General features: G+C 42.3%; 1 protein-coding gene across 1 annotated transcript in view; it reads left to right on the top strand.

Moving 5' to 3' along the window:
* LOC126251589 (uncharacterized) overlaps window positions 1–27,287 on the top strand; it is a 338,248-nt gene that overhangs the window by 265,913 nt on the left and 45,048 nt on the right. Inside the window, exons 6-8 of the mRNA XM_049952121.1 lie at window positions 5,272–5,399; window positions 12,995–13,179; window positions 25,758–25,932. Coding sequence (XP_049808078.1) covers window positions 5,272–5,399; window positions 12,995–13,179; window positions 25,758–25,932 — 488 coding nt within the window. The remainder of the gene's footprint in view (window positions 1–5,271; window positions 5,400–12,994; window positions 13,180–25,757; window positions 25,933–27,287) is intronic.

Below are 27,287 nucleotides of genomic sequence, written 5' to 3'. Positions count from 1 at the left end.
CTCCAGCCTAACCCCTGTGAATGACTGCAAGGAGTTCTGCGACTGTTAATCTCTGTGACCTTCTACCACACTTCCCTCACACCCCTTGCCTTTACACCAAAAATGTGTTCTTATGAGCTTAATACATGATATGTCCTTCTTTGCACGTCGTTTTGGAACTTTCTGGTAGTTTGCACTGGGCCCCCGGTAGCGGTAACTTGCACTGGGCAGGCTCTGCAGTCGGGCCGAACTATACGTGTCTCCAATGATTGATTCCAAGCAGTTCAACCATTCGTCACTAGATATCCGTGGCACCGCTTTTACAGTGGCTAATACTAATTCATCATAGTTAAACCAATTTACACGAAATATTTATAAGTTACATACAAAAACCTCCCTCGTGGATAAGCCTATATATTAGTGAAAACTACATTAAAATCCCTACAGTAGCTTCTGAGAATAGCCCGAACATACAGACAGAAACTGCTGTGAAAGGCTTCGGTTTACATACGTGTAGAAGAAGAAGAAGGTAGATATAAAAGTAGGTAGACAGACATACACATACAGACATACACTGACATAAATATAGATACAAATAGAAAACAAAATACATAAACGTATTAATCTTTTTCAAAAACGCTTTTCGTGCTATTGCCGATTTTAATTTTATATACTTTGTATTTCGCCCATTTTGTTGTTTTCCACCCCAAACAGAAAAGTCATCTACTATTTATAGTGTCTCATTTCCTGAGCTAATTCCGCCAGTATCTCCTGATATAACTCGATTACATTTCACTAACCTTAATTTACTTTTGTTGACATTCATCTTGTAACCCCTTCGAAGAGACTACCCAATTCGTTCAGTTCTTCTTCTAAGTTCTTTGCCTTTGGTGACAGAAATGCAATGCCATCGACAAACTGCAAAGTTTTTATTTCTGCTCCCTGAACATTAATTCCGCTTCCAAAATTTCTCATTCGTTTCTTGCACTGCTTGCCCACTGTTCAGGCTGAATAACATCTACGTAGGAGAGGCTACACCGCTCTCTCATTCCCTTCTCGTTTATAGCTTCCAATTCATGCCTTTTGATTCTTGTAGCTGCAGCTGCTGCTTCTACGAGCTTTAGGTCTTTAGATAACCTTTCGCTACTTGTATTTTATCACTAGTACCTTCAAAATTTCAAATCTATAAATGCTATAAACGTAGGTGTGCCTCTGTTCACGCTATCTTCGAAAACAAGTCCTAGCGTCAGTATTGGCGTGAATGTTGCTACATCACTAAATTTGGTGTAACTCTGAAAAACGTCAGTGTAATCATCGAAGTAGAAATTGTAGCTCGGAAACGTTCGATCTAAACAATAAAAGAAAACATTGCGACCAAACAAGGCATAACTTTATCAAACACATTCCGCACTTGAAGTACAGTCTGTTTTGTTGTTATGAATCGTTTTGTACAGATCAGGCCATCTTCAGATTTACAAGAAAAGTAATGAAAAAAATATCATCCAAGGTACTTAAAAATAATACATGTAGATATATCAGATAACATAGCAGGGTAGCTATCACTGACACAACTGGAAATGGCTGTAATCATTGGCTCAGCAGTTACATACGGTAAGTTCAGAAGAAAAGTGGCGCTACCACCATAGTGACAGTGGTAATGTTAAGCCATGTGGGACTATATGGTTATGCTGTATTCAGCAGCAACTGTCTACCGCAACCACATTGGTGGAGTTAACTTGACATATAAGACATAATCTGCTTTGTTTCGTCGCGTGAAGTCATAAACGCAAACTCATAAACGTGAAAAGGATTAAGCATCTCAAGTTCAGAATTGAAAACACAAAAAACATTCACGTTATTATGCGGTATTTGGTGGTTTCCGTCTTTGTACTTGCGTATTACAAAAATATGCAGTTTAAGTGATACAAAATATATAAGATCCCTCCAAAACGAGTCATTTTTAGTATAGATTGTTGCGTTAAACTATCAAGTAACATGACGTCAGGGTGTAAACTTACTGCCTATAGATTTTAGGTTGAATTTAACTTTGTTTTTAGCCCTGTAGTAGTTGATTTTGAAAAGGAAAGGAAACACAGTCTGTAAACCTTTTATTGAGCCCTGGACCATATTTCCTGTCGGTATACGTCGCAACCTTTCGCATTATGAAAGCACGGTCTGCTCCTGTTCATTTCTGACCATTAGGTAGTTAACGTCAAAATTCTCAATGTCGTTCCTTGTGTCATCTTCATAATTTGGATCCAACAGGTCTGGGACAGCTTGTATATCAACAATCTGTGAATGAATGTAAAATATGTGGTATGTTATATTTCTTATTGCAGCATGAACACTCCAGATCAACCGAATTAATTACATCTTGCTACTAGAATGTAGCAGCCGCTAGCACCTGAACTCTACTACACCCCGAAAAAAACCACTAGTAAGTTCCTGTATCTTTCCCTAGTACTACGGTAGCAGAATCCCAATCCCAGTCCATGTAAACGATCCCCATAGGATAATACTTCCCCGCCTATCTAAATGGCGCCCTGTTGTCAAAAGAAATGAATCGGAAGTTGAGATTTTCGTCTTACTTGTAACCAGCCACGGGAAAGTTTGAACCTGTACCGCATCTCGTTAGTCCTTCTGTGCCTTGATTGTCAAGAGGCGGTATTCGTACGCCCGTGCTAATCGCAGTGCTTTTTGACGTGACGTGACCGGAGGTGCACGAGTATGGAGGGGGCTTCTATCCCATAGTGGTGGGGAAGGCGATGAGGTGGGGAAGTATTCATTCTGAGTGGAGTGGCTGTTCAGTAGTTATTGTTGTCCACCACTGGAGTCACAAGTCACTTGCTGCAGGGTGGCCTTTCTGTCCATTATTGTAAGCGGCAGGGGTCGGTGGCGACTACTCTCGTTGCCGCCCTGATAGCATACTGTAGCGATGGCGATTTACTGTTGTCATTGTGATTATGGTGCGTTCCTAAGGCTCTGGCACGTACGACAACGAAGCGGAATGTTGTATGTGTCGGACATCGACGATGTAACTATTATCAAATGCTTTTACCATGTATGTCTTGATCATCCTACAATCTACTGTCACGCCGATGCTAAGTACTTGCTATATTATCAATTTCTCGTTTGTTTGAAGGTAGATTACTCTGGATCTGATACACGATAAAATCCCCACGCCATAGTACCGCAGCACGCCGCTGAGGGATCCAAAACAAAATTGCGCACGCTATTCATAAAGTGGAGTACCCCACATGGAAATATGTTTTCTGCATCTGAATGGGAATGGCAACATTGCACCATCACCCCCCCTCCCCCCGTTCCCCCCCGACACAGTATTTTTGGCTGGTTCAAATGGCTCTGAGCACTATGGGACTCAACTGCTGAGGTCATTAGTCCCCTAGAACTTAGAACTAGTTAAACCTAACTAACCTAAGGACATCACACACATCCATGCCCGAGGCAGGATTCGAACCTGCGACCGTAGCGGTCTCGCGGTTCCAGACTGCAGCGCCAGAACCGCGCGGCCACTTCGGCCGGCTCCACAGTATTTTTCTGACGTGGATGCTTTTAGTGTGGTCAAACAAATCTGAATGATCAAGAATGAAGTGGCAGACTCCGTGAAGAATCAGGAATCACAAGATAAGTGGAACCCTTTGTGCTCCATAACCGGCGTATCAAAATCGATGTGTTAGTGAAGAAACTGAAAGTCAGCCAGAGAACAGAGACGAATATCATGAACGACATTTTGAACATGAGGAACGCCGTCGTGCACTGGTATCTGCGACTGCTCTCACGTGTTGAAATAGCCTACCGAACCCAAGCAGCAGCGTACATGTTCCAAACGAATCCAGATTTCTTTAGCGGCGTAATCATCATGGACGAGTGTTGGGTGTATCATTACGAACGATAGCGAGGCAAAGGAGCAGAGAGATCAATGGAAACTTGTGGGTTCACCGACGCTGATAGAGATGAAGAGTGAAGACGCAACCACTAATGGGCATTTTGGGAGTTCCATGGTGTAGTATTAACAGCTTATGGTCGTGTAGGAGCATACTAGCGACATCAATTGATGAGGCTACAGCTTCATTTATTTGTTTATTTTTGCTCCACGACAACTCCTCAGCCGAGTCTGCACATCGTCACACACAGGCTGCTTCTTTGGGCTCTCAAATTTTTGTCGCCACTCCCCCGACCTCCAGTGTTCTGCTGAGATGGCACCCAGTGACTTCTCCGTCTTTGCTTTCCATGAAAAATTTGCAAAATGACGACGAGGTGATTTCAGAGGTGAAGCATTTCCTGCACAATTATAGATATGAGTGACGTCTGTTCCGTTAGACATGTCCGACGGAACAGATGTCACTCATATCTATAATATGTAGGTCTCAAATTCTACGTCTATGAAGTCTGAGTATTCATATCTTCAGTATCATTGTCGTCCAATTGTTCTGTATGGGTGCGACGTCTGTTTAATGAAAAAGTTTTCAGAGCGAATGCACGACCAACCTCCGAACTCCTCTTGGAATCAGAAATCTGCGAGTAGTGAGTTAACGGGCGGGAGTAGATGGGAAGTTGGTAATCTGTCTCTGACCGAAGGCGTGTACAGATGGCCGACGGAGTTAAGGCAACCGTTCTAGGAAAGCGGAGCATCCGGGTTCGAATTTCAGACCGGCACAAATTTTCAACTCTCGCTGTTGGATTGTCACAGTGCTCTGTGCGGCTAGAAGTCATTATTTCCTTCCTATATTTTTCGCATCCTGTTTCCTCTCCATTCCTTTCGCTCCAAAAGTATTCATATTTCCTGAACAGTCAAATTGCAGACTTTTACAAGCAAGATTTCTAAGTGATTCATCGGCGGTAAGAAATGTGTCAGTTGATGGCTGAATGTATAGGGAGAAGGACTAACACCATCAGTTCATCACTACGTTTCATGGCCGAGGTTTGAATATTTCGAGGTGATAATTAAAACTTTATACCTACCCCTCCATTCGTAATCATGACAGAAGAGCTCTCCAATGGGGCGGTTTTGCTAACTAATTTGCTTATGAATTTATACCAAATGCTGTGTGTTCCACTCATGTGCGTTTGAGATAATCTTTTATTACTTTGTGCGTTCTCTAACAAGCTCTTTGTGCAGAAAACGAAGTGTACAGGTGAAACTCATGCTTGCAACCTTCTCAAACAATGTATGATTGCCTGAAATACTTTAGTAGTGGATACCTCTTTCGCAGGGAAAACAATTCGCTTAGACTGCTGTACACAGTGTGACGTGGTTGGTGTGTTCTGCAGGCGGGCCGATGCACGAGCTGAAGACGCGGCCGGCCACGGTGGAGGAGCAGCGGCTGTCGATGCACGTGGTGCCCGCCGAGGAGGACGACCTCGCCTGCGGACGCGCAGTGCCCAACGGACGTGCCCAGGTACCTCACACTGCCAGACGCACGCTACTATTGTAATACACTGACTAAATCAGGAGAACACACAGCTGCCGATGTTGACATGGCACATGTGACGCGTAGTGGACGTAATCTGCAAGGTGATTCCGAGATGATGTTACAAACTTTCATGGATCATGTGTAAGGGTCAATTCATCAATTTGAAGCACGGGACCCTGGTCTGGAAACAACCGAGTACAAGTTATAAGTGAAATCCTTCTAATACCTCTGACAGTGGAAAACTTGTACCGGCACTGTTGTTGCTAAGACTATAGGGGAGGCATCGTTCGGAGGTGGTAGTAATAGCAGTAAGATCAAAACAAGAAAAGAGATGTAGTAAACAAATGCTATAAAACGCATACTGCAAGAGCTATAAGCACTTGTTCATCTTTGATACTGTGAATCACATCTCTTCTACTGAAATAACATGGCTCATGAGGCATGCGTTTTAGAACTCATATTTACTAGAGTTTTTTGTTGTTTTTTCCGCACTATCTCCTCCAAAAGGAAACAGAAGAGTTTACAGTAGAAAATATGTGTTACACAGTATAGAAGATTAACAAGTGCTCTCAGCTCTGTAGGTATACATTTCAGATCCTATTTTTTGTTGTTGTTGTTTTGGCCCATACTACTACCCTTGAAAGTTGCCTATCCTACAAGCCAGCATAATTCTCGGACGGTGAATCACTTCCAATTTATTCCACATCATCATCCACTTCACTTTCATCTAAATCTGATTCGTTCAAGACTTCTTTAACCACTCTTTCAACAGACCTGTCACGCAGACGTTGTCTATTCGTGTTACTTGTTCGACAGCACCAGAAACAATGAAAATAAGAACGGTCGACTTCATAAAAATATGTTTGGAAATTACAATGCAAAAGTTCATTTCGTTTCAAACAATTAAAACCAAAGTCTCAACCACCTGAAATTTTTCCTTGGTATAACCGACGGAGCCGTGGGGCAGGGGTTGGGGGAGGGGGGCTTGTAAGGCCCATGGAGAATAAATATCAAATAAATGAATTTTAACTAAAAAGTTCTATAATCACTCAATTGTAAATACAGTAATGAACAAGTTCATATATCAAAGAACGTTAATACAAGAAAAGAATATTGAGTCAGTGGACGTACGAAACTCTCCCCCCATCCCCACACCACCCCCTCCCGTTGGTAATGCTAAGGTTATGCATAAACGGTGTTCTTTTAACTATTGTATGTATATCCTTAAATTATGAAAAACAAAGGTTCTGTTGCATGAGGCGGAAGTTTAAATGTGCGCTAGGATTTCCAGAAGCAGGCAAAATTTTCTGGGAATTTAAATTTTCTACTTTATTCCAGAAAATGTACATTTCCGGAACGAATTTTCAATCTACAGCAGAGAGTGCGCTCGTTTGAAATTGAAACTACTTGCTGGCTGCGACTCAAACCTGCCATCTTTGCCTGTCGTGTGCAAGAGCTCTACCGACTGAGCTATAGAAGCACGACTCGTGACCACCCTTCACCTATACAGCTGTACTTCCGCCAGTTCCTATTCTTCTACCTTCAAATCTTCACGAAAGTTCTCCCGGTTATCTTGCGGGACTTGCACCCCTGGAAGATAGGGCACCCAGGTTCGCGTCCAAGTCCGACACACTATTTTTATCTGCCAGGAAGTTAAAAAAAATACGCATTTGGAAACAATAATATTGTGGCTATAAAATTATAGCACTGGATTTAGGACATTATTACATTTTAAGATTCGAAAATTGCAGACCGAGCGAGGTGGCACACTGGACTCGAATTCGGGAGGACGACGGTTAAAACCCGCGTCCGGCCATCCTGATTTAGGTCTTCCTTGATCTCCCTAAATCGCTTCAGGCAAACGCCGGGGTGGTTCCTTTGAAAGGGCACTGCCGATTTCCTTCCCCATCCTTCTCTATTCTGAGCTTGTTCTCCGTCTCTAATAACGTCGTTGTCGACGGGACGTTAAACACCAATTTTCTTCTCCTCCTCCTCGAACACTCTAGAATACGAAAATTTTGGGTGGCAGTATGTTTTAAAATACCAACTTCTGGGATAAAGTAAAACGTTTGTTTATAAGAGGAGAATGAGGGCTTTCAAATAAGTATGCCAATCCGAAAACAAATAATAATTACGAAGTCAAATTCTGAAGTGTATGTGGCTTACGCGACCATAAAGTAAATAAATTTTTCTATCCAAAACTAATGTTACCATCAGTACTCTTAAGAACTGTACCGTGAATAAGAAAGTTCAATGAAAGAGAGGGCGGAAACGAGTTTAGCAATTTTAGGTATGCTTGATATATAACTTAACAACGAAAAGAGATCAAAAAACGAAAAAATATATTTTAGGAGTAGGATTATAGAACGCGGAGCTGCTGCACCTTGCGCTACGGTCGCAGGTTCGAATCCTGCCTTGGGCATGGATGTGTGTGTTGTCCTTAGGTTAGTTAGGTTTAAGTAGTTCTAAGTTCTAGGGGACTTACGACCTCAGCAGTTGAGTCCCATAGTGCTCAGAGCCATTTGAACCATTTTTTTTGCTGCACCTTGCTACGTTTCAAGTTACCGTAAGAAAACAGCCGAAAGTTTTCTTGAAGTAGTTGATGGTTTCACAAAAGTTTCATTCGAGACATTGAAAATTGTTGAATTAATATTTTTCCGTAAATAATATGCGTTTCTTTGATATTTGAAAGACATCTGTCAATATGCCTCCGTACAAGTCATTATTTCTCTTATCTTATTTTCACTGTTCTTAAGCGAAATGTATGTTGGTGGTTTTAATCGTTTCTACAATCAGTCTTAAGTCCCGGTTCTCCAAATTTTGTCAACAGTGTTTGGCGAAAAGAGTGCCATCTTCCCTCCGGGGATTCCCATTTGAGTTCCCTAATCATCTCTGTAATACTTGCTTATTGATCTAACCTGCCTGTAACAAATCTAAGCAGGCCGCCTCTGAATTGCTTCGATGTCTTCCTTTAATCCGACCTGGTGCGGATCCCAAACACTCGAGCAGTACTCAAGAATCGGTCGTGCTAGTATTCTGAACTCGATCTCCTTTATGGATGAGCTACTCTTTCCTAGAATTCAGCCAATAAACTGAAGTCGACCATTCACCTTCCCTGCTGCTGACATTACTTACTTGTTCCTACCTCTTTGCAACGTTACACTTACATATTTAATCGGCGTGCCTGCGTCTGTTAGCCCGTCTATCAGCACACCGCTAATACTGTATCTGAACATTAAAAGTTTCTTTTTCCTACTTATCTGCATTAACTTATATTTTTCTACATTTGAAGCAAGTTGGCATTCATCAGACCAAATGGAAAATTTATCTAAGCCATTCTGTGTCCGCCTATAGTCACTCACCGACGACACCTTCCAGTACACTGCAGCGTAAAAAATCGCAGATTGCAAAATTGGTTCAAATGGCTCTGAGCACTATGGGACTTAACATCTGAGGTCATCAGTCCCCTAGAACTTAGAACTACTTAATCCTAACCACCCTAAGAAGACCACACACATCCATGCCCGAGACAGGATTCTAACCTGCGACCGTAGCGGTCGTGCAGTTCCAGACCGAAGCGCCTAGAACCGCTCGGCCACAGATGCCTTCCGCAGATTGCAGCTCACGCTATGCGTTCGCTTATGTACATACAAAACCTGAGTGGTCCTGTCGCACTTTGCTGGCACTGTCCTGCAGATAACCTCGTCTCTGATGAACACTAGCCGTTCAATATAACGAACTGGATTCTCTTTCTTAAGAAATCTTCTAGCCATTCACATATATGAGATCCTATTCTGTATGCTCGGGCCTTCGTTAATAGTCTGCAGTGGTGCACCATGTGAAACGCTTTCCGCAAATCTAGGAAGATGGGATCTTTCCCTTCATCCGTGGTTCTCAGGCTATCGTGCGAGAAAAGGACATGCTGTTTCACACAAGCGATGCTTACTAAATCCAGGGCGTTTTGTGAACACAAGTTCTCCGTCTCATGGAAATTTATTATATTCGAACTACAAATATGCTCAAGGATTCTGCAGAAAACCGAGGTTAGGGATATTGGTATGTAATTCTGTGGATCCGTTCGTTTACCCTCCTCATATAGAGAATTCACCAGCACACTTTTTCTGTCGCTTGGGGCACTGCAATGGACGAGAGGTTTGCGGTAGATGCAAACTAAGTAGTGAGCCAATCCCGAGTACTGATCTCTGAAAAACTTATGCGTGATTCCGCCCGAACCTGGAGACTCATTTGTTTCCAGCTCTTTCAGTTGCTTGTCCACGCCAGAGATACTTATTGCATGTCCGCCATATGGAACCCTGTGTGACCATCTAAACGATGGTGTAGGGGTGGACAGAATTGTGAAAACACTGCGAGATATGTGTGCTTGCACATAAACACAAATACTAGCAAAGCCTGCGGGTTGTGACTGTCGTATTTCACCACTAACTGCACCTGTGCAGCGGCCTCAATTCGTTGCAAGTGTTAGTCGTGGTCAGAACAGTGTTCTGTGTAGTTGTGAGTGCATTTCGTTGGAGCTCAGTGCTTTCGAACGTGGGCAAATTGTTGGTGCTCGTACGGTCGCCGCTTCTGTAACTAAGGTAGCCGAAAGGCTTGGTGTTTCAAGAGGCATCGATACACTGAAAGCCGAGAAACTTCATCCGCTAAGACACAACGCGGACTAAAGTGAGTGTTGAGTGATCGTGGCAGACTGTTGTTGAAGACGATAGCTGCAAAAGTCAGGAAACCTGGACTACGGAGCAATGTAAGAAAGTCATTTGCTCGAATGAATCTTTCTTCACACTAATTCGAACTTCTGGCCTAGTTTACGTCCCAAGAGTGAAACATGGCGGGGATTCGGTGATGATTTGGACAGCCTTATCGTAATATTGCGTAGACTCCATGGTTACTTTGCCGGGTCGTATTATTAGCAAAGATAATGTGACTACTATGGCTGATTAGGTTCATCGCATCGCAATGTTTGCTCGCCATTAGAGATGCTGTGTTACAAGACGACAGGATCCATGTTCACACAGTTCGCATCGTATCGGTTTGGTTCTGTGACTATGAGAATGAATTTTCGCATCTCCCCTGGCCATGACAGTGACCAGTTTTCAGTATTATTGAGCATTTGTAGTCTACCTCGGAGGGAAGGGTATGTGATCACTATCTACCCACATCATCGTTACCTCAATTTGCGACTATGTTGCAAGAAGAATGGCATAAGATTCCCTTGAAAACCGTATCGGACCTGTATCTATAGTTCCGGCGACGAGTGGAAGCTGTTTTGAATGCCAACGGTTTTCCTACACTGTGTGAGGCATGGTAATGTGCTGTGTGTTTGGTGTTTCCATACTGTTTTCCACCCCCCTATACATCTGTACTATCCTCCTGCGAAACCCGAAATTTAAACCTAAATGTTTTCCTTTGTTTTCTTCTACCCGTATTGCCACGCCATACTGTTCAACGGGTGACTAAATAGAAGCCTTGCGCCTACTTACTGAGTTTATGTAGGGCTAGAATTTTCTTGGCTTCTCGTCACGGTATTACGCTAAACAACGGCGGTGAAAGTTTTATGTTTCGTGCATCTATCTTCTAATAGACACATTAATTTCTGCTACCTTTTTTGAACCGAGATTTCAACAGACTTCCCTCCTACCCCTGTTTTCCGCAGGCACGCGATTAGCCTGCTCAATACTCCCTCGATAGAAGACAGAGTAAACTGTGATCCAGTAGGTATAAAAGACTACATTCCAGAGGTGCTCCGACCGAAGATGACGAGTAGGAACTTCGTTGCAACATTGTTTCTAAAAATACGAAGCTGCCACGTTGATTACCAGAGAATGTTTCATCACATAATTCGTAATACTTGATATGTTGAGACTAAACACCTCGTTGCGTTTCTTCTTAGGGTCTCTACAGAAGTCAGTTTTCTGGCTGTAGTCTCGCTCATCTAACCATTCACGGTTACTTGAAATTTAAAAATGAAATGAAGAAAACTACGCAAAAAATATGGTGAGAAATGGAATTCAAGGATATATAAAAATATTATATGAATAAACAGAGATCGAACCAATGGGCTTTTCAATATATTAGCCAGTTTCACCACAGCGTTGCATCTAGAACCCTCTGTAAGAAGGGTAATAGGAGATATAGCAATAACTACCGATCTCTTACATGCTGACATAAATTTCCAAAATTTATGAGGAGGTGAGGTACTGTAGAACAGTACCTCAATTGAGCTGCTATATTATCCTGAGCAAACCACAGTTTAGATTTCAGAGACCTGCTCTACTGAGAATGCAATTTACATGCTTACTCACCACATTTTAAAAACATTAAATAGTGAAACAGCGCCGTTTGGTATCTTCTGCGATCTATGTAAAAAGCCATGACTGTGTGAATCACTATACTGTTCTAGGTAGATTGCAGTTTTGTGGGATTGATGGTATAGTCAACCAATGGACAATGTCATATCTAAGCAAAATAATGAAGAAAATTGTACTCAGTAATTCAACCAATGTAGTCCGGTGATATTATTCTGACTGGGGAGAAATCACTTATCTAGTTTCGCAAGGTTCAGCGTATGTCCACTGTCGTTCCTCATATACGTAAGCGATCTTCCGTCGAATATACAGCAAGCAGAGTTAATTCTTTTTGCAGATGACACTAGTGATGTAATCAGTACAAGCATTCACACAGAAACAGAAGAAATGGTAAATAATGTTCTTAAAAGTATCATTGAACGGTTTTCTGTGAATGGTCTCACCCTCAATTTTAAAAAGCCGCAGCACATTGAGTTCTGCACGTCTCGGAGTACTACACCAATGATAAGTGTGACACATCGTGACGAAATAATACAGAAGTTGGAAACTTAAAAATTCCTATGTGTCCATATAGATGACAAATAAACTACAAAAAGCACATTTTGGAACTTCAGAAACAGCTTAGTTGACCCACATTTGAACTCAGGGCAGCGAATCTTGGAGAGAAACAAATCATATTTGAATTTTCATTCATTAATGGCATATTGAATAATGTTTTGGGGTAACTCATCTTTAAGAAAGAAAGTCTTCATGGCTAAAGAACGTGCTGTAAAAATAATATGTGATGATCAAGTCCGATCATCTTGTAGACTTCTGTTTAAGGAGATGGGTATTCTGTCTACAGCTTCACAGTATAATGTTTATTTTCTCATGAAGTCTGTTGTAAATAATCCGCTGCAGTTCAACACCAGAAAGAAAAATGACATTCATTACTCCACATAAATGTTGTCTTTAGCACGAAAAGGGGTGAAGAATGTTGCAACAAAAATTTTTGGTCACTTACTCAGTGATATAAAATGTCTGATAGCAGAGTAATATTTGAAAACGAACTGAAAAAGTTTCTCCTTGACCACAAATTAATTTGCGTTCTGAATGTAAAATAACTCGTTCCACATCATTAAGATTTATATTGCACATAATCCATGGAACATGAAATTAACTAATAGGAATGGACGCTGCATACGTTATTTTAAGATGTAAGGCTAACATATGTCAGCCAGGTTTCAGCGAAAGATCAGAGCAAACTGTGGATCTCGGCAGGTGTCGCAGGGTGCGGCGCCACCGGTGTCCACACAGGGCGCGGACTTCGACGAGCGCCTCGTGGTGAGCCGGCGCGGCAGCCTGGTCATGTCGTCCATGCTGGACTCGCGCGCCCACCTGCTGCTCATGCCGGTGGACGAGGAGGGCTCCGCCACTGCCCACAGCTCTGTGGACATCCCCAACGGGTACGTATCCACCCCGCTACCGTGTACAGCCAAAGTTGGCCCCTAGCGTGCTACAGGGTGTTCCAGCAAGATCGATTTCACAACGAACGTACGGAAATTTTTACTCTCTCTTAGGACTACAGAGATTTTATTTTAAAAAGAACTACCCGATCTTACAACGGTACGTGTTATAATAATAAGGTTCTACTGATCACCTCGAAAAAATATAGTTTTCTTATTAATTATTTGTTCCCGAAACAACAGATACCACTGATGACTGTGTAGCTTCTCTAGAATGAAATGATAATTAAATCGACACCCTAGCTTCAAACAGGGGCATGCTGAAAATGTGTGCCCCGAACGGGAATCGAACCCGGGATCTCCTGCTAACATGGCAGACGCTCTATTAATCATACGTCGAATTTGTTCAAGGCGGACGTCCGATGACACCCGTTCTGATTGTTCGTTGATCCGTTCAATCAGTTTTTTTTTTTTTTATTACAGAGGGTAGCTAAGTTCTCTGACCGAACACGCTGAGCTACCGCGCCGGCTCCATCTGAGCCACCGAGGGCACAGAGGGTAGCGCGACGGCAGGGACTTATCCCTTGCACGCTCCCCGTGAGATCCACATTCCCAACATGTCCACACCACTACATTCGAAGTGCGCCTAATAGATTTTTGCCCATCACACTCATTACTAGTGGCAGATGAATCTACCAAGCCCCGTACGAGTTGGGGCATAGCTTGAATGTTCGCACAGGAAGGTCAATGGCCGGGTAGCCATATTTTAACTATGTATATGAAGGTAGTATCTGTTCCCGAAAGAATGTTGGTCTCACGGGGCGCGTGCAACGGATAAGTCCCTGCAGGCGCACTATCCTTTGTGTCCTCGGTGGCTCAGATGGATAGCCGGCACGGTAGCTCAGCACGTTCGGTCAGAGGGTTAACTGCCCTCTGTAATAAAAAAAAACTGAGTTTATGTATCAACGACGAACTTAAAAATGGTTCAAATGGCTCTGAGCACTATGGGACTCAACTGCTGAGGTCATTAGTCCCCTAGAACTTAGAACTAGTTAAACCTAACTAACCTAAGGACATCACAAACATCCATGCCCGAGGCAGGAGTCGAACCTGCGACCGTAGCGGTCTTGCGGTTCCAGACTGCAGCGCCTTTAACCGCACGGCCACTTCGGCCGGCTAACGACGAACTTAAACGGATGTCTTACGACGTCCGCCCTGAGCCGAGGCAACGAACGAAAACGAACAAAATGGGAAAAAAAGAAGGTGGATGGAGCGTCCGCCATGTAAGCGGGAGATCCCGGGTTCGATTCCCGGTCGGGGCACACATTTTCAGCATGTCCCCAATGATGTATATCAACGTCTGTTTGCAGCTAGGGTGTCGATTTAATTATAATTTTTTGTTTGTTTGTGGGTTCATGTCTAGAGCTGTGGTCTACACTGAAATCCCCGCGTCACAGAATTGTAGCCTGTCGCTAGATGAATCGAAGCAAAATGGCTTGCAGTATGAGGCCATCAAGTACTCGGAATAACTAGCTACATCCCAGAACTTAAACCCTACAGACCAGTGATTGTCAAACTCTCTTGCTCAAGAGCCAGTAGGCCTACTGAAATTGTGGGGAGACACGTCAGACCACGTATGTACGGATCTTCGCACATGTACCGATCTCATTATTAATTGATAACCTACATAAGTTGCTACGTTATGAGCCCCCAATATACTAGCTATAATAAGACCGAGATAAGTTGCCGCTGGCCCCAAGTGCTGATTGTTAAAAGTCGGCATCATTCGGAAGACTTCATGTCGACTCTTCTGTTTCAGATTGCTGCCTACCTCAGCGACTCCAGATTTGCGACACTGTAACTGTGTAACGAAATGTTGCTCTGTAGTCAGTATGGGCGAATGACTAACTGATTAATAACAGTAATTGTGCTGATATTTAGATGAATAATGCAATATGACATACGATCACCAATGCTTAAAACTGAATGTCATTTTTCTTCTATTCGTTGAGCTCCATTACAAGCTTCATTTAATTTCATATTTCTTGCTGCAGCATTTGAACATGTCCACGTATATAATTGCGTATTCACCAGGCCTTGTTTGAAATTTATACCATAGCAGCTAATCTATACGAGTCGACCGTCCCCGTCAGTTGTCAATACTGCAACACAAATAACAATACATACCCTCTCTCACATCCTCTAACCCCGCAGTGGCCGCGTCTTTCAACCTTCTTCCTCTGAATAAATCGGCCTAATTCACCAACGGCAGTTAAATCAAACATATCTTAAAATATTATCGTCTCTATAAGTCTTTTTGTTCGTTACTGAGCAGGAAAACTGTACTCTTAAGGAACTTTTAACGTAAGCTTAAGTCTATGGCTCCGGCTATTAGCTGCTACATGCACGTTAGGTGGTCCAGTCACATTGCTATGGCCACCGCCTACGTTCGACGTCAACTGCAGCACTAGGAGTGAAGGGTATATAAGGCACGTATGACTGTGTGTGTGTGTGTGTGTGTGTGTGTGTGGCAGGGGGAGGTTCGCGGAAAAGGTTTCAATCGTTGTCGTATCGTGGAACCGGAGCGATTTATCTGACGTCCAAAAGGGTATAATTATTCGCTTTCGGGCAAAGTGTGGAAGCATTTCCGAAACGGCTAACTTTGTAAACTGCATGCTGCCGTGGTTAAAGTATGCCGTGGCGTCAATGTGGCACAACCCAAAACCGGTGCTGAGGCAACTCTGGTCCACCATGGCCCACAGATTAAATGCTGCAGGGTCTGGCTGCGGAAATGAGTACAGGTGGATAGACGTGCAACTGCTGAGCAACTGACCGCCCAGGTGAACCAAGGTGCGACCTACACTGTTTGCTCAACAGCTGTTTAGCGAACGGTACTTCAGGCGCGTGGTTCATGCACCGATGCAAACAGCTGTTCATCGGCGTCGAAGGCTGGAATTCGCACTCCAGTGACACAACTGGACGTCCATTGAGTGGTGACAGATGGCCTTCTCAGATCAATCACGTTTTATTCTCCATCGGACAAATGGCCGTTAGCGTGTACGGCATCAAACGTCAGAGCACACACCCTGCAACAAACGTCGGAGAGTTATAGTCTGGGGAATGTTTTCGTGACATTCCCTCGGTGATGTCATTCTGGAAGGAACAATGTATACACACGATTATGCATCTATCAAAGGGGCTATGTCCATCTCTATTTGCAGTTTGATTTTCCTAGGGACAATGGCATATACCAGCAGGATAATGCAACGTAGCACACATCTCGCTGTGTACGTGCGTGGTTCGAAGAGTACCTGGATGTGTTTACCGTACCCCCCCTGACTATCAGACTCCCCGGGCTTAAACGCACTCGTGAATCAGTGGACCACCACTGTCGGGCTTTTCGAGCCATGGGTAATCAACCGAGAAACCTAGCACAGCTTGCCACAGCACTGGGGTCGGTATGGCTCTACATCCCTGCTGATAGCTTACAGAAACCCACTGACTCTCTTCCTGTACATCTCGCAGAGGTCCGAGCTAAAAAAGTGATTATTCAGGCTTTTGACAGGTGGTCACATTAATGTGACTGGACAGCGTATTTACGCTAACCATATTTGATAAATGATAGTTGTCAAGTTGTTATTAAGTATGTACGCTATAAAAATTATGTATGAATTGTACAGTGAATATCAAATTGCCTTCTTAGGTTATAGCTTTCTGTTTGTACTGTTTGTACGTTAAAACTTAAGTGTTCCAGTTCTAAGTACACAATGCTACAATTCTGAGATTAAAATCAGTGCAGTCTTTCTCCATGGAATTTTATCTATGGATTTTTGAAGTTTTAAGCTGTGTTTGAAAAATTTCATTAGTTGTGTCTGTTACACTTAGGCTGTAATTTTAGAAGATTTGTAGTTCTCTGTGTTGTTTAAAGTGTGTGAGTCGTTGCGTACCATACCGTTTACAATTATCTGGTGTCAACACATACGTGGTATGCATCAGTTGTCGTTGTTTGTAGCTTTCAGATGAGTTGATATCCAAGGAGTTTACCTTACGTTTTTATAGTTTATTTTAGTAATTTATGCTATGTACTGTGTTATAGTGCTTAGAATAGGACTGAGAAAGAGGAGGGGGATGGGGATGTTGTCTGCAGTCCCCTGGGCTAGAGCCACGCACATAGCCTCCAACGAAGTCGCCAAGCGAGGTCTAACAAGCTCTTTTGTCCGTCAGGTAGGGCACTGACCAAACCTTAGCACAACTTGTCTCATTACACAGTAACAAAAGATTCTCGAAAAGTGTAGACACTAGATACTTCAACGGAGACAGGGCATGTAGCTTTTGGAGAAACTAAATGTAACTGATGATAATGATGGAATGTTTTGAGATTTTCTGGAGAGTGTGTAAGTCTTTCAGCGTCGGAAATGAGCGCCACACAATAGCAACTGATGTCATTGTTGAATAATTGTACTGACGAGACAAAAATACAAGCCGGCCAGTTATATGGACATGCACACAGGTAACTTTGTGGAACGCAGTGATCATCAGCCCATCATTACCAGTAGATGCCTACCAATGTCCAGATGTGGGAGTCTACCATTTTCTATTTGTATCAGAGTAACAATAACTAAGTCCTAGAGGGAATGGCCTGAAGAGGTTTTCATTGCAGTAATGGGCATATTACAGACTTTTAATTTAAATGGTAACGGAAAGATATTCTTTCATTATTGTGTTTTGTAACGTATCCCCATGTTCCAAAATAGACCTTTTTTTGCAAATAAAACGACTGAAATGTGATCAATTAACATTTATATTAAAATCTGAAGGAGAGGTAAAAACTCTGCACTTTTCATTCCACAATGTCTTTACTAAGAATGGTGGTTCGACATGTACCATTTTTTCCAACAAAATCTTCTTCCTTTTCAATGCCCTGGGGGAGCAGCGTCTTACAAACTCACGTGTTCCTCGCAGCCGGCCGGGGTGGCCACTTTCAAACAACTCGATCGACAAATAAACTTTCTCACGTCACACGGCACTGTCCCGGTATTGTGGTGAAAGTCTGCTGTGCGTTTCAGCCCCTTTCACTTCTTCCAACCAAAGAAACTAAATCACTGCTCACTGTTCCTCCTTGGTGTAAACTATTAGCAGGGCAGACGTGTTTACGCTGTAACTGACAGAATTCAACTGCAGCATTCGGGGACGAATGGCCTATATGACTACAGTGTTGCCAACGTTAAGCGTACATGCGTATAACACAGAGTGATAATTTTAAAGATGTGACCAAGAGAAGTCTATTGCTATCAAACATTGGCCTTAATTTGAGGAAGAGTTCTGAGAATGTGTGTTTTGAGCACAGCATAGTACGCTAGTGAAATATGGACTGCGGGGAAATCAGAATAGAATAGAATCGAAGCATTTGAGGTTTACTGCCACAGAAGAATGTTGAAAATTAAGTGGACTGATCAGGTAAGGAATGAGGAAGTTCTTCGCAGAATCGGCGAGGACAGAAATCTATGGAAAATGCTGACAAGAAGAAGGGACAGAATGATGGGACATCTGTTAAGACTTCAGGGAATAGCTTTTATGGTACTAGAGGGAACTGTATAGCGTAAAAACTGTAGAGGAAGACAGAGATTGGGATAGATCCAGTAAATAACGGAGGGGGTACAAAGCAACTGCTCCTCTGAAATGAAGAGGACAGCGGAGGAGAGGAATTCGTGGTGGGCCGCATCAAACCAGGCAGAAGACTGTTGAAAAAATTGTAATTAATACTTGTCACCAACTAGCTTCACAATACGGGACTTAACTACAGTACATTCATCACTACAATACGGCTGTGCATTATTTCCACTTTCTAATCCTATTACTGAGTGAAATAAATTTTGCTCTATGTATCATGAATTTAGGTGAAATTAATTTTTGATGGTGAGGGTGATTATATTTCACTTTATATCTTATATTTCATTTTATATCTTTGTAGAATGTTTGCAAGCTACTCTTGTAGGCCGGCCGCTGTGGTCTAGCGGTTCTGGCGCTGCAGTCCGGAACCGCGGGACTGCTACGGTCGCAGGTTCGAATCCTGCCTCGGGCATGGGTGTGTGTGATGTCCTTAGGTTAGTTAGGTTTAAGTAGTTCTAAGTTCTAGGGGACTTATGACCTAAGATGTTGAGTCCCATAGTGCTCAGAGCCATTTGAACCATTTTTTTTCTACTCTTGTATCTTCATGTCACGCAATTTTCTTTGTTTTTAATTTTTTTCGTGTTGAGAGTTTTATGTTCATGTGTCATTTGTATATCACTGCGTAAAATTTATCTTCATTTGTCACTCACTTTTCAGAAAGATAATGCTATGTGTAGACCTGTACCAGTATACGATTCTCCATCTTTATTTTCTACCTGTGCTTTCAAATAGTTAAGATGATGTCAGCTATTATCTCTGATTCTGGATAGGCCATAAGTAAGTCGCCTAATTGTAGATGGCACTCATTCTAAAACTGAAATTAATTATGCTCTCTCGACCATATATGCTATTTCTCAAATTAACATCTCTTTTTTCAACACACACTAATCGCTCAGGGATGAATGAGGTACTGTTAGAAAGGTTTATTAACCGGCTTCTAACATTCAATAAGGATTTTGCGCAATAATATTACTTGCGGAAAATTTTAACGTGAAAGAGACTTTTAACTATCTTAGGAAAAAGGCATCACGGACGGTCAGCTTCATACCTATATTTTTCGAAGCTAACTTATTAATCACGAATAAGAGGCTATGTTTTAATATTATCTTATCACAAATATATCTTAGATAATAACCATAACCATAACCATCATCTCTGCCCCTTGTACAAGTTGACTGTTCTAAACGAATATACTGTCCGGAACGACAAATATGTTTGTCATTGTCGCCTTGAATTGTTGTTTACCTATTGCCACTATGGTCTAACGTGCTTACTTCATTTTTCAGGATGTTTCGTCTTCATTCCCGCCATTACATTTATTCCATAGCGACTCCTCATATTCCAAATAATGTCAATATTTAAAACTATAAAAGTGTGGAAGTTTCGCACGAGTCCCCTGTTTTAGTATACCAGCCTTTTCTGTATTACATCCTGTAGTAAAGTTTATCAAAAGTGATTTAACTGTTTCATCCATTATTTCTAGTTAAATGTGTTGGTGAAGATCAGCCGCTGCGAACCCAGATTATTTGTGCTTTAGTTGCATATTTCGCCAGGGTTGCATCATCGCCAGTGGATGTCCTTTATTTTGCGGCATGCAGTCTTTCTGATACTTCTTTTGGGCGCTACTCAGCTTGACTTTTTTAAATAATAGTGTACCACCTTTATTTTATCTGTAATGAAATCCCTCGCATGACAATGTCTTTAACACATACGAGATGGCAACCTATCACCAAGCGGGATCTTCACATCACAAGGTTTTTCTAAAACTTACTCCCTGCCATCAGCACCCAGCGAAATAAACACGTTTCATTACTGCACGATGACCTTTCTTCATGTTTCGAGCGTTCTCTTTGGCTTGTTGCGAGTAGAGGTGGCTTCTGTACTCCGTAGCGATGGGAACAACCGAATGAAAACAATCGATTCACTCGGTTGTAGTTTTACATACTGGTTGAAATATTAATTTGTTCTTTTGATTTAAACTAGTCTATGGGTGCAACCGAATGAAAACAATCGATTCAGTCAGTTGGACTACTCAGTGACTCATTTGAATGAAACCAGTCTGTGGGAGCAACCGAATGAAAGCACTCGACACTGTTGTTTGCTTTACAGGTTGACTAAATTCTTTCTTTTCAAGTGAAAACAGTCAGTTCTTTTTCTGTAGGTTGAACCATGAATTCATTCTTTCAGCTGAAAGCACTCTTTAGGGTTGTAGTAGACTGAGCTGTCCGTTCACCCTTCGGAGTGAAAGCAGCCTGTAGTAATTTCTTCATTAGTTGAACTACAGCAGTGCTACACTGTACAGCCAGAGTGCAGCCCTACCCCCACGGTTAGTGAAGACATATCTCAGGGGGCATGTCAGAGTTAAAATGAGCATTATACATGTTAATTTAATTATGTACTAAATGGAGTAATTTTTCTTTTCATAATTTAAAAATGATTCATATACTGTTGTGGATTAAGTTGTACCAGGTGCATTTAACGTGTAACCAATTAAGGTCACCTATCGGTGGGATAGTCCTGCCATCACTTAAATTGCTGACCTCAAACAAAAACTTTGAAAATCTCAGACATCTGGGTCAAATCGGATTATTTTCCCAGACACACACAGCCTGTAGAAGATAAGGGCCGCCGGAAGCGGGTCGTGAGAGGGGCAATGTTTCCTCACCTGCGTTTTATTGCTGACAACGCCAGCGGGTGCGCGCCTCCTACCGTTCAATAGACATAAATTACACGTGAGAATATCAAGCATTTGTGAAAGCGCATTAGAGAGATGTCCATGATCAAACGTAGTACTCATTTGGAGTAAGAAATATGAACATAAATTAAGTCAGTTTTAATACAGCTCAATGAGTAGACAGCAAATGTCATTTAAAAAATTTATTTGTTTGGCGGGCAGGGCGGCCCCGCGGTATACGCTATTCCGATTGTCGGTGGCTTCTAACTGTCTCAATAAAAAAGTATGAACAATACAGGGTGTTCGAAAATTATCTTTACGACTTTGATCACATATATTTCAGAAACAGGAAAAACTAGAAACTTGCAGTTTGCGCCGTGATGTTCATACACATGTAAGATTCTCGTAGCCACTCTGTTCAGCGTGTTAAAGTGACCATATTTTTTAGACCAAAATGTAGGACACTTTACAAGTTTTTGATACTGCAAAAAACTCTTAACTAAATGTAATAAATGTAAATGATTACTTTAATTTGTCACAAAAGTACATTAAGTTATATTTTATTAGTACCTTCTAGGATGACAGAGTGCGAGCAGACGCACTGTTCTTATCAGTGCTGCAAATTTTCTTCAGCATGTTCGTATTTTCAGTATGAAAACATCCTACTCAAGTCATCATTAGTCACCAACATGGCATTCGTAGTTTCTACAATAAACTATGTTTTGTCACTGTTGTATACATTAGTTCTATGGGAAAATACCTTACTTATAGAGGTGAAATGAATACCTAATGTGGGATAAATCATTTCAAAACTGTTAAATCCAGAACAAGTAGATGTACCGAATTACTTTTGAAAAAACATTGGGACAGAGCTAGAAAAACCGTCGTGACAGTCACGAAAAAATAAGGGGGTGGGGGATGGGGGCGGTGGGGGCGGGGGGGGGGGGGGGAGGGGCAGATGGTCACTTAAATGTGTGTGCGATCTGTAGCACACCAGGATGTCTAAGGGATGTTCCCGTACCATATCCGACCTAGCTTGTCCTCGTTAACGTGTGCTGTTGCCGCAGGACCCGGGTGTCAGATCTGGCTTATACCAACCGTCCCAAAAACTGCTGGGTGGGGGGGAGGTTGGTCAGACAATAACTAACAATCAAAAATATATGTATAAAAAACAGGTTTTGGCGTGTGTGAGCATTATGCTGCAAACCGCACCGTTCTACCTATTCCCACTTCTGAAACATACGAGATCACAGTTATAAAGATCATTTTGGAACATCATGCGTGTGTGTGTATAGGAGACCTTCTAATCGTGCTTGTCTCTGCGTTTTTAACAGACAAAAGCAAAGAAACTACCAACGGGCCGGTCCTAATTAATCGATTTAACTAAGGGTTATTACAATCTGTTTATTTCAGTCAAATTTCCCGAAACACGAAAAAATATCGGGGTTTACCTAAGACAGTTGTACAAAACTCTCTCCAGTATGCCTCTGGACGGCCTCAAAACTAGTACCAATCGGGGGAAACCCAGTGCTGCAAAATTATTAGTATTGTCTAAGCCAGTTAACTGAGCGCGTACGCTTCCAGTTTTTTTGAACATAGGTACAAGACGTTATAATGTAATTCAGCTAAGTAATTTGATGGTATTATCTGAAGTATGTCTGTATGCCAAACTTCGGAAAGTGAGAGGCGTCTCAGTTTGATTTCCCGCCACATCGAACCGCTTTTACCAGCCAGCAAGGATTATTACTATTATGACAAATATCTTTCTCTAGAAGTACTTCCCACAAGTGGCAATATAAGCTTAAAATGCAACTGATCAAGTCACCAACTAAAAAAAATTGTGTGTGGTTTATGTTCGAGTCACCTCAGCGTTTACCGAAAAAGAATTATCGAAACTTCCTGGCAGATTCAAACTGTGTGCCGGACCGAGACCCGAACTCGGGACCTTTGCCTTTCGCGGGCAAGTGCTCTACCAACTGAGCTACCCAAGCACGACTCACGCCCCGGCCTCACAGCTTTACTTCTGCCAGTACCTCGTCTGCTACCTTCCAAACTTTACAGAAGCACTCCTGCGAACCTTGCAGAACTAGCACTCCTGAAAGAAAGGATATTGCGGAGACATGGCTTAGCCACAGCCTAGGGGATGTTTCCAGAATGAGATTTTCACTCTGCAGCGGAGTGTGCGCTGACATGAAACTTCCTGGCAGATTAAAACTGTGTGCCGGACCGAGACCCGAACTGGTAGAGCACTTGCCCGCGAAAGGCAAAGATCCCGAGTTCGGGTCTCGGTCAGGTACACAGTTTTAATCTGCCAGGAATTTTCATATCTGCGCACACTCCGCTGCAGAGTGAAAATCTCATCCTGGAAGAATTATCGACTTTGGGTGGTAATCGGTGGGAACAGATAGACAGAGCTTCAAGACATTTAAATTAAAAATCATTATTTAAATAAAAAGTTTTTAATATAACAGGTCTTTTAAGTGGACTCAAATGAATTGAATATTTTCTCCTAGCCAGATATATATTCCTAACGCCATACAGATAATCCTGAAAATTTGAGCTTGTGAATTTTAATAGCTCTGACAATGGATGTAAAATTTAAAATGAAAAAGGTGGGACGCATACAATATGTAATAGATGCAACAACAGTTCACCTAAGTCGCTAAAAATTTGAATGCACTTCAAATGTTAGGAACTGTTGTGCAAGTTTCTAAACCACAGTTACTCTCTACACTCCTTATTGTTACATGTAGCATGCGCTCCATGGTTATGGTTTCCAATCTTGCAAGGGAACCTCCCCATCGCACCCCCCTCAGATTTAGTCATAAGTTGGCACAGTGGATAGGCCTTGAAAACCTGAACACAGATCAGTCGAGAAAACAGGAAGAAGTTGTGTGGAACTATGAAAAAAATAAGAAAATATACAAACTGAGTAGTCCATGCGCCCGATATGCAACATCATGGATAATATGAGCTCGGGAGCGCTGTGGTTCTGTGATTAGCGTGAGTAGCTGCGGAACGAAAGGTCCTTGGTTCAATACTTCCTTCAAGTGAAAAGTTAATTTTCTTTATTTTCGCAAAGTTATGATCTGTCCGTTCGTTCATTGACGTCTCTGTTCACTGTAATAAGTTTTGTGTCTGTGTTTTGCGACCGCACCGCAAAACCGTGCGATTAGTAGACGAAAGGACGTGCCTCGCCAATGGGAACCGAAAACATTTGATCTCAAGGTCATAGGTCAACCGATTCCTCCACAGGAAAACACGTCTGTTATATATTGTATACGACAATGGTGACGGCATGTGCGTCACATGACAGGAATATATTGTCGACCCACCAAACTTGTACACATTTGTTTAAAAATCTTTTTGTTCGTTTGTCGTTCGTTGTATCTGCTCGGGGCGGACGTCGCAAGACATCGGTTTCAGTTCGTCGTTGATCCATCAACTCAGTTTTTTTTATTACAGAGGACCGCTAAACCGCTGACCGAACACGCTGAGTTACCGTGCCGGCAACACTTGGCGAATGGGTAAAAAGATTCTTCTACCTTGCCCGATTTAGGTATTCTTGTGGATGTGATAATCACTCCCAAAAATGTGATGAAAACATAAGAGTTGGTCACATAAACTGCAACAAATGAATGCAACAGTTTCACAGTCGCACAGTTTTCCCTGTGCTCTGTCAAAACACATGTTTTTAACATTTTCAAATTTTTCCGTGCGTAGACCGTCAAGTCCTGCATATGTCCAAGCAAATCTGAACATGTCTTGGAATTTTGGACAGTGAAGTTGATTATATAAAAAAATTAAACATTTCACTCGAGAGAAGATTTGAACCAAGGACCTCTGCTCACGCTAACCACGGGACAACGGCGCCCTAGAGCTCACATTATCCTTGAGGTTGCCCATCTTACGCATGGACTACTCAGTTTGTATATTTTGCTTATTTTTTTCATAGTTCCACACAACTTCTTCCTGTTTTCTCGGCTGATCTGTGTTCAGTTTTTTAAGGCCTATCCACTGTGCCAACATATAGCTAAATCTTAGGGGGATGCGATGGGGATGTTCCCTTGTTAGAAGTATTGTCATAGCTATCAACACCTGACAAGCATTAATTTTCAAGTCTATATCTGTATGGCATTAGGAATCTGTAGGGGGCTAGGAGAGATAATGTAATACGTTTTAGTCCGTTTGAAAAATACCAGCACTTGAGCACAGACGGCGTGTCGCTTTGCAGCGGTGCAGAGCCCGAGCTGCGCCGCGTGTCGGGCGCGCCGCGGCGGCCGCCGTCCGTATCACTAACCAACTTCGCGAGCGGCGTCGTCGCCTTCGACAACGCCCTCACCGGCGCCGACGCCGCCTCCAGCGACCAGCAGATCGTCCAGATCATGCAGCGGCGCTCCCACCGCAGGGTGAGCTGCTTCCTTAGCCACACGTTTCCTTCAACTTTCATCACTTGTTCTGCATGCAATACTCTGAAAATTGTGTATACTAATAATAAATTGTAAAACTGTCGTGCCTGTCTGTTCATCGTTGAATAATATAATCTCCAAAACTACTAGAAGAAATTTAACGGCGTTTTCGAAGGTAACTTGAGCACAGGTCGGGGCACCGTATAGGCTTCATTTCATCGAAACAGGGTTAGGTAAAAATTATATCCTTGCATATTACAAAAATGTATACACTCGTATGTATTTATATGTTCCACAACTCCTCGGAAACTAACGGATCGATTTCAGCTGAACTTGGTACACGTACCTCTTACTGTCGGGCAAGAAACTCTCTGGGGTAACAACCATCTACGTATAGAAGCGGTGGGGCTGGGGATTAAAAAAGTGTAGACCATGGCGCACGAATACCCAGATTTTACTCATACAGAATTTGAGAACGAGAGCACCACCCCAAAATGATAAAGGGAAAAAAGTTATCGCTCCCTAAATTTTCACTGTTCGTACAGTAAAAAATTCTGACGTTTTAATTTATTACTGCTTTACTACTAACTGTATTCCTGACACTTTTGCAGACAGTGTTCACATATACTACTGAATGTACCTAAAAAATTATGTGACACATTGTTCAAGATACATGACATCATAAACACTGATCCGAAGAATATTACACGAATTAGGGAAACACATTTATTCTTACTCTTGACATTTTTTAACTGTACAACATCTGTGATAATGCTTGTCTTGTTTTGAAATGTAGTACACGATACGATTCAAGATTATGAATACAATGCTTCTACAATCTCCAGTGTGTTTAAAACATAATTCCACAGTATTTGTTGCATAATGTACACATTGTCTAACGTATAGTTACGTCAGTAGCAAGATGCACAGATGCGCACTCTCGCTTATCCCCTCTACGCATTGCATGGCGCTAACGCTCCGCATGCCGACGCCTCTTGTGTTGCGACAGCTTGGGAGGCTGGAGTGCACATCATCAGCTGCGCTTATCCAAACTGGTAGATAAGTGAGGGCAGCTGATGTTATTGCACATTCAGTAGCTTACTTAATCGCCATCACTCATCACAACAAAACTACTGACATGCGAGCACAGTTACATATAACAGCTAGTTGTATAATGATTCCTATAAATATAATAATTGTGTGATAGTTCCTATAAATATTAGAAACTTCTCAACAACATAGAGAAGGAAACTTCCTGCCAGATTAAAACTGTGTACCGGACCGAGAGTCCAACTTTGGACCTTTGCCTTTCGCGGGCAAGTGCTGCACCAACTGAGATACCCAAGCACGACTCA

Source organism: Schistocerca nitens, chromosome 4 (assembly GCF_023898315.1).
Source record: "Schistocerca nitens isolate TAMUIC-IGC-003100 chromosome 4, iqSchNite1.1, whole genome shotgun sequence".
Classification (NCBI taxonomy): domain Eukaryota; kingdom Metazoa; phylum Arthropoda; class Insecta; order Orthoptera; family Acrididae; genus Schistocerca; species Schistocerca nitens.
The sequence above is the reverse complement of the archived record's forward strand: the minus strand, read 5'-3'. Positions and strand labels throughout refer to the sequence as shown.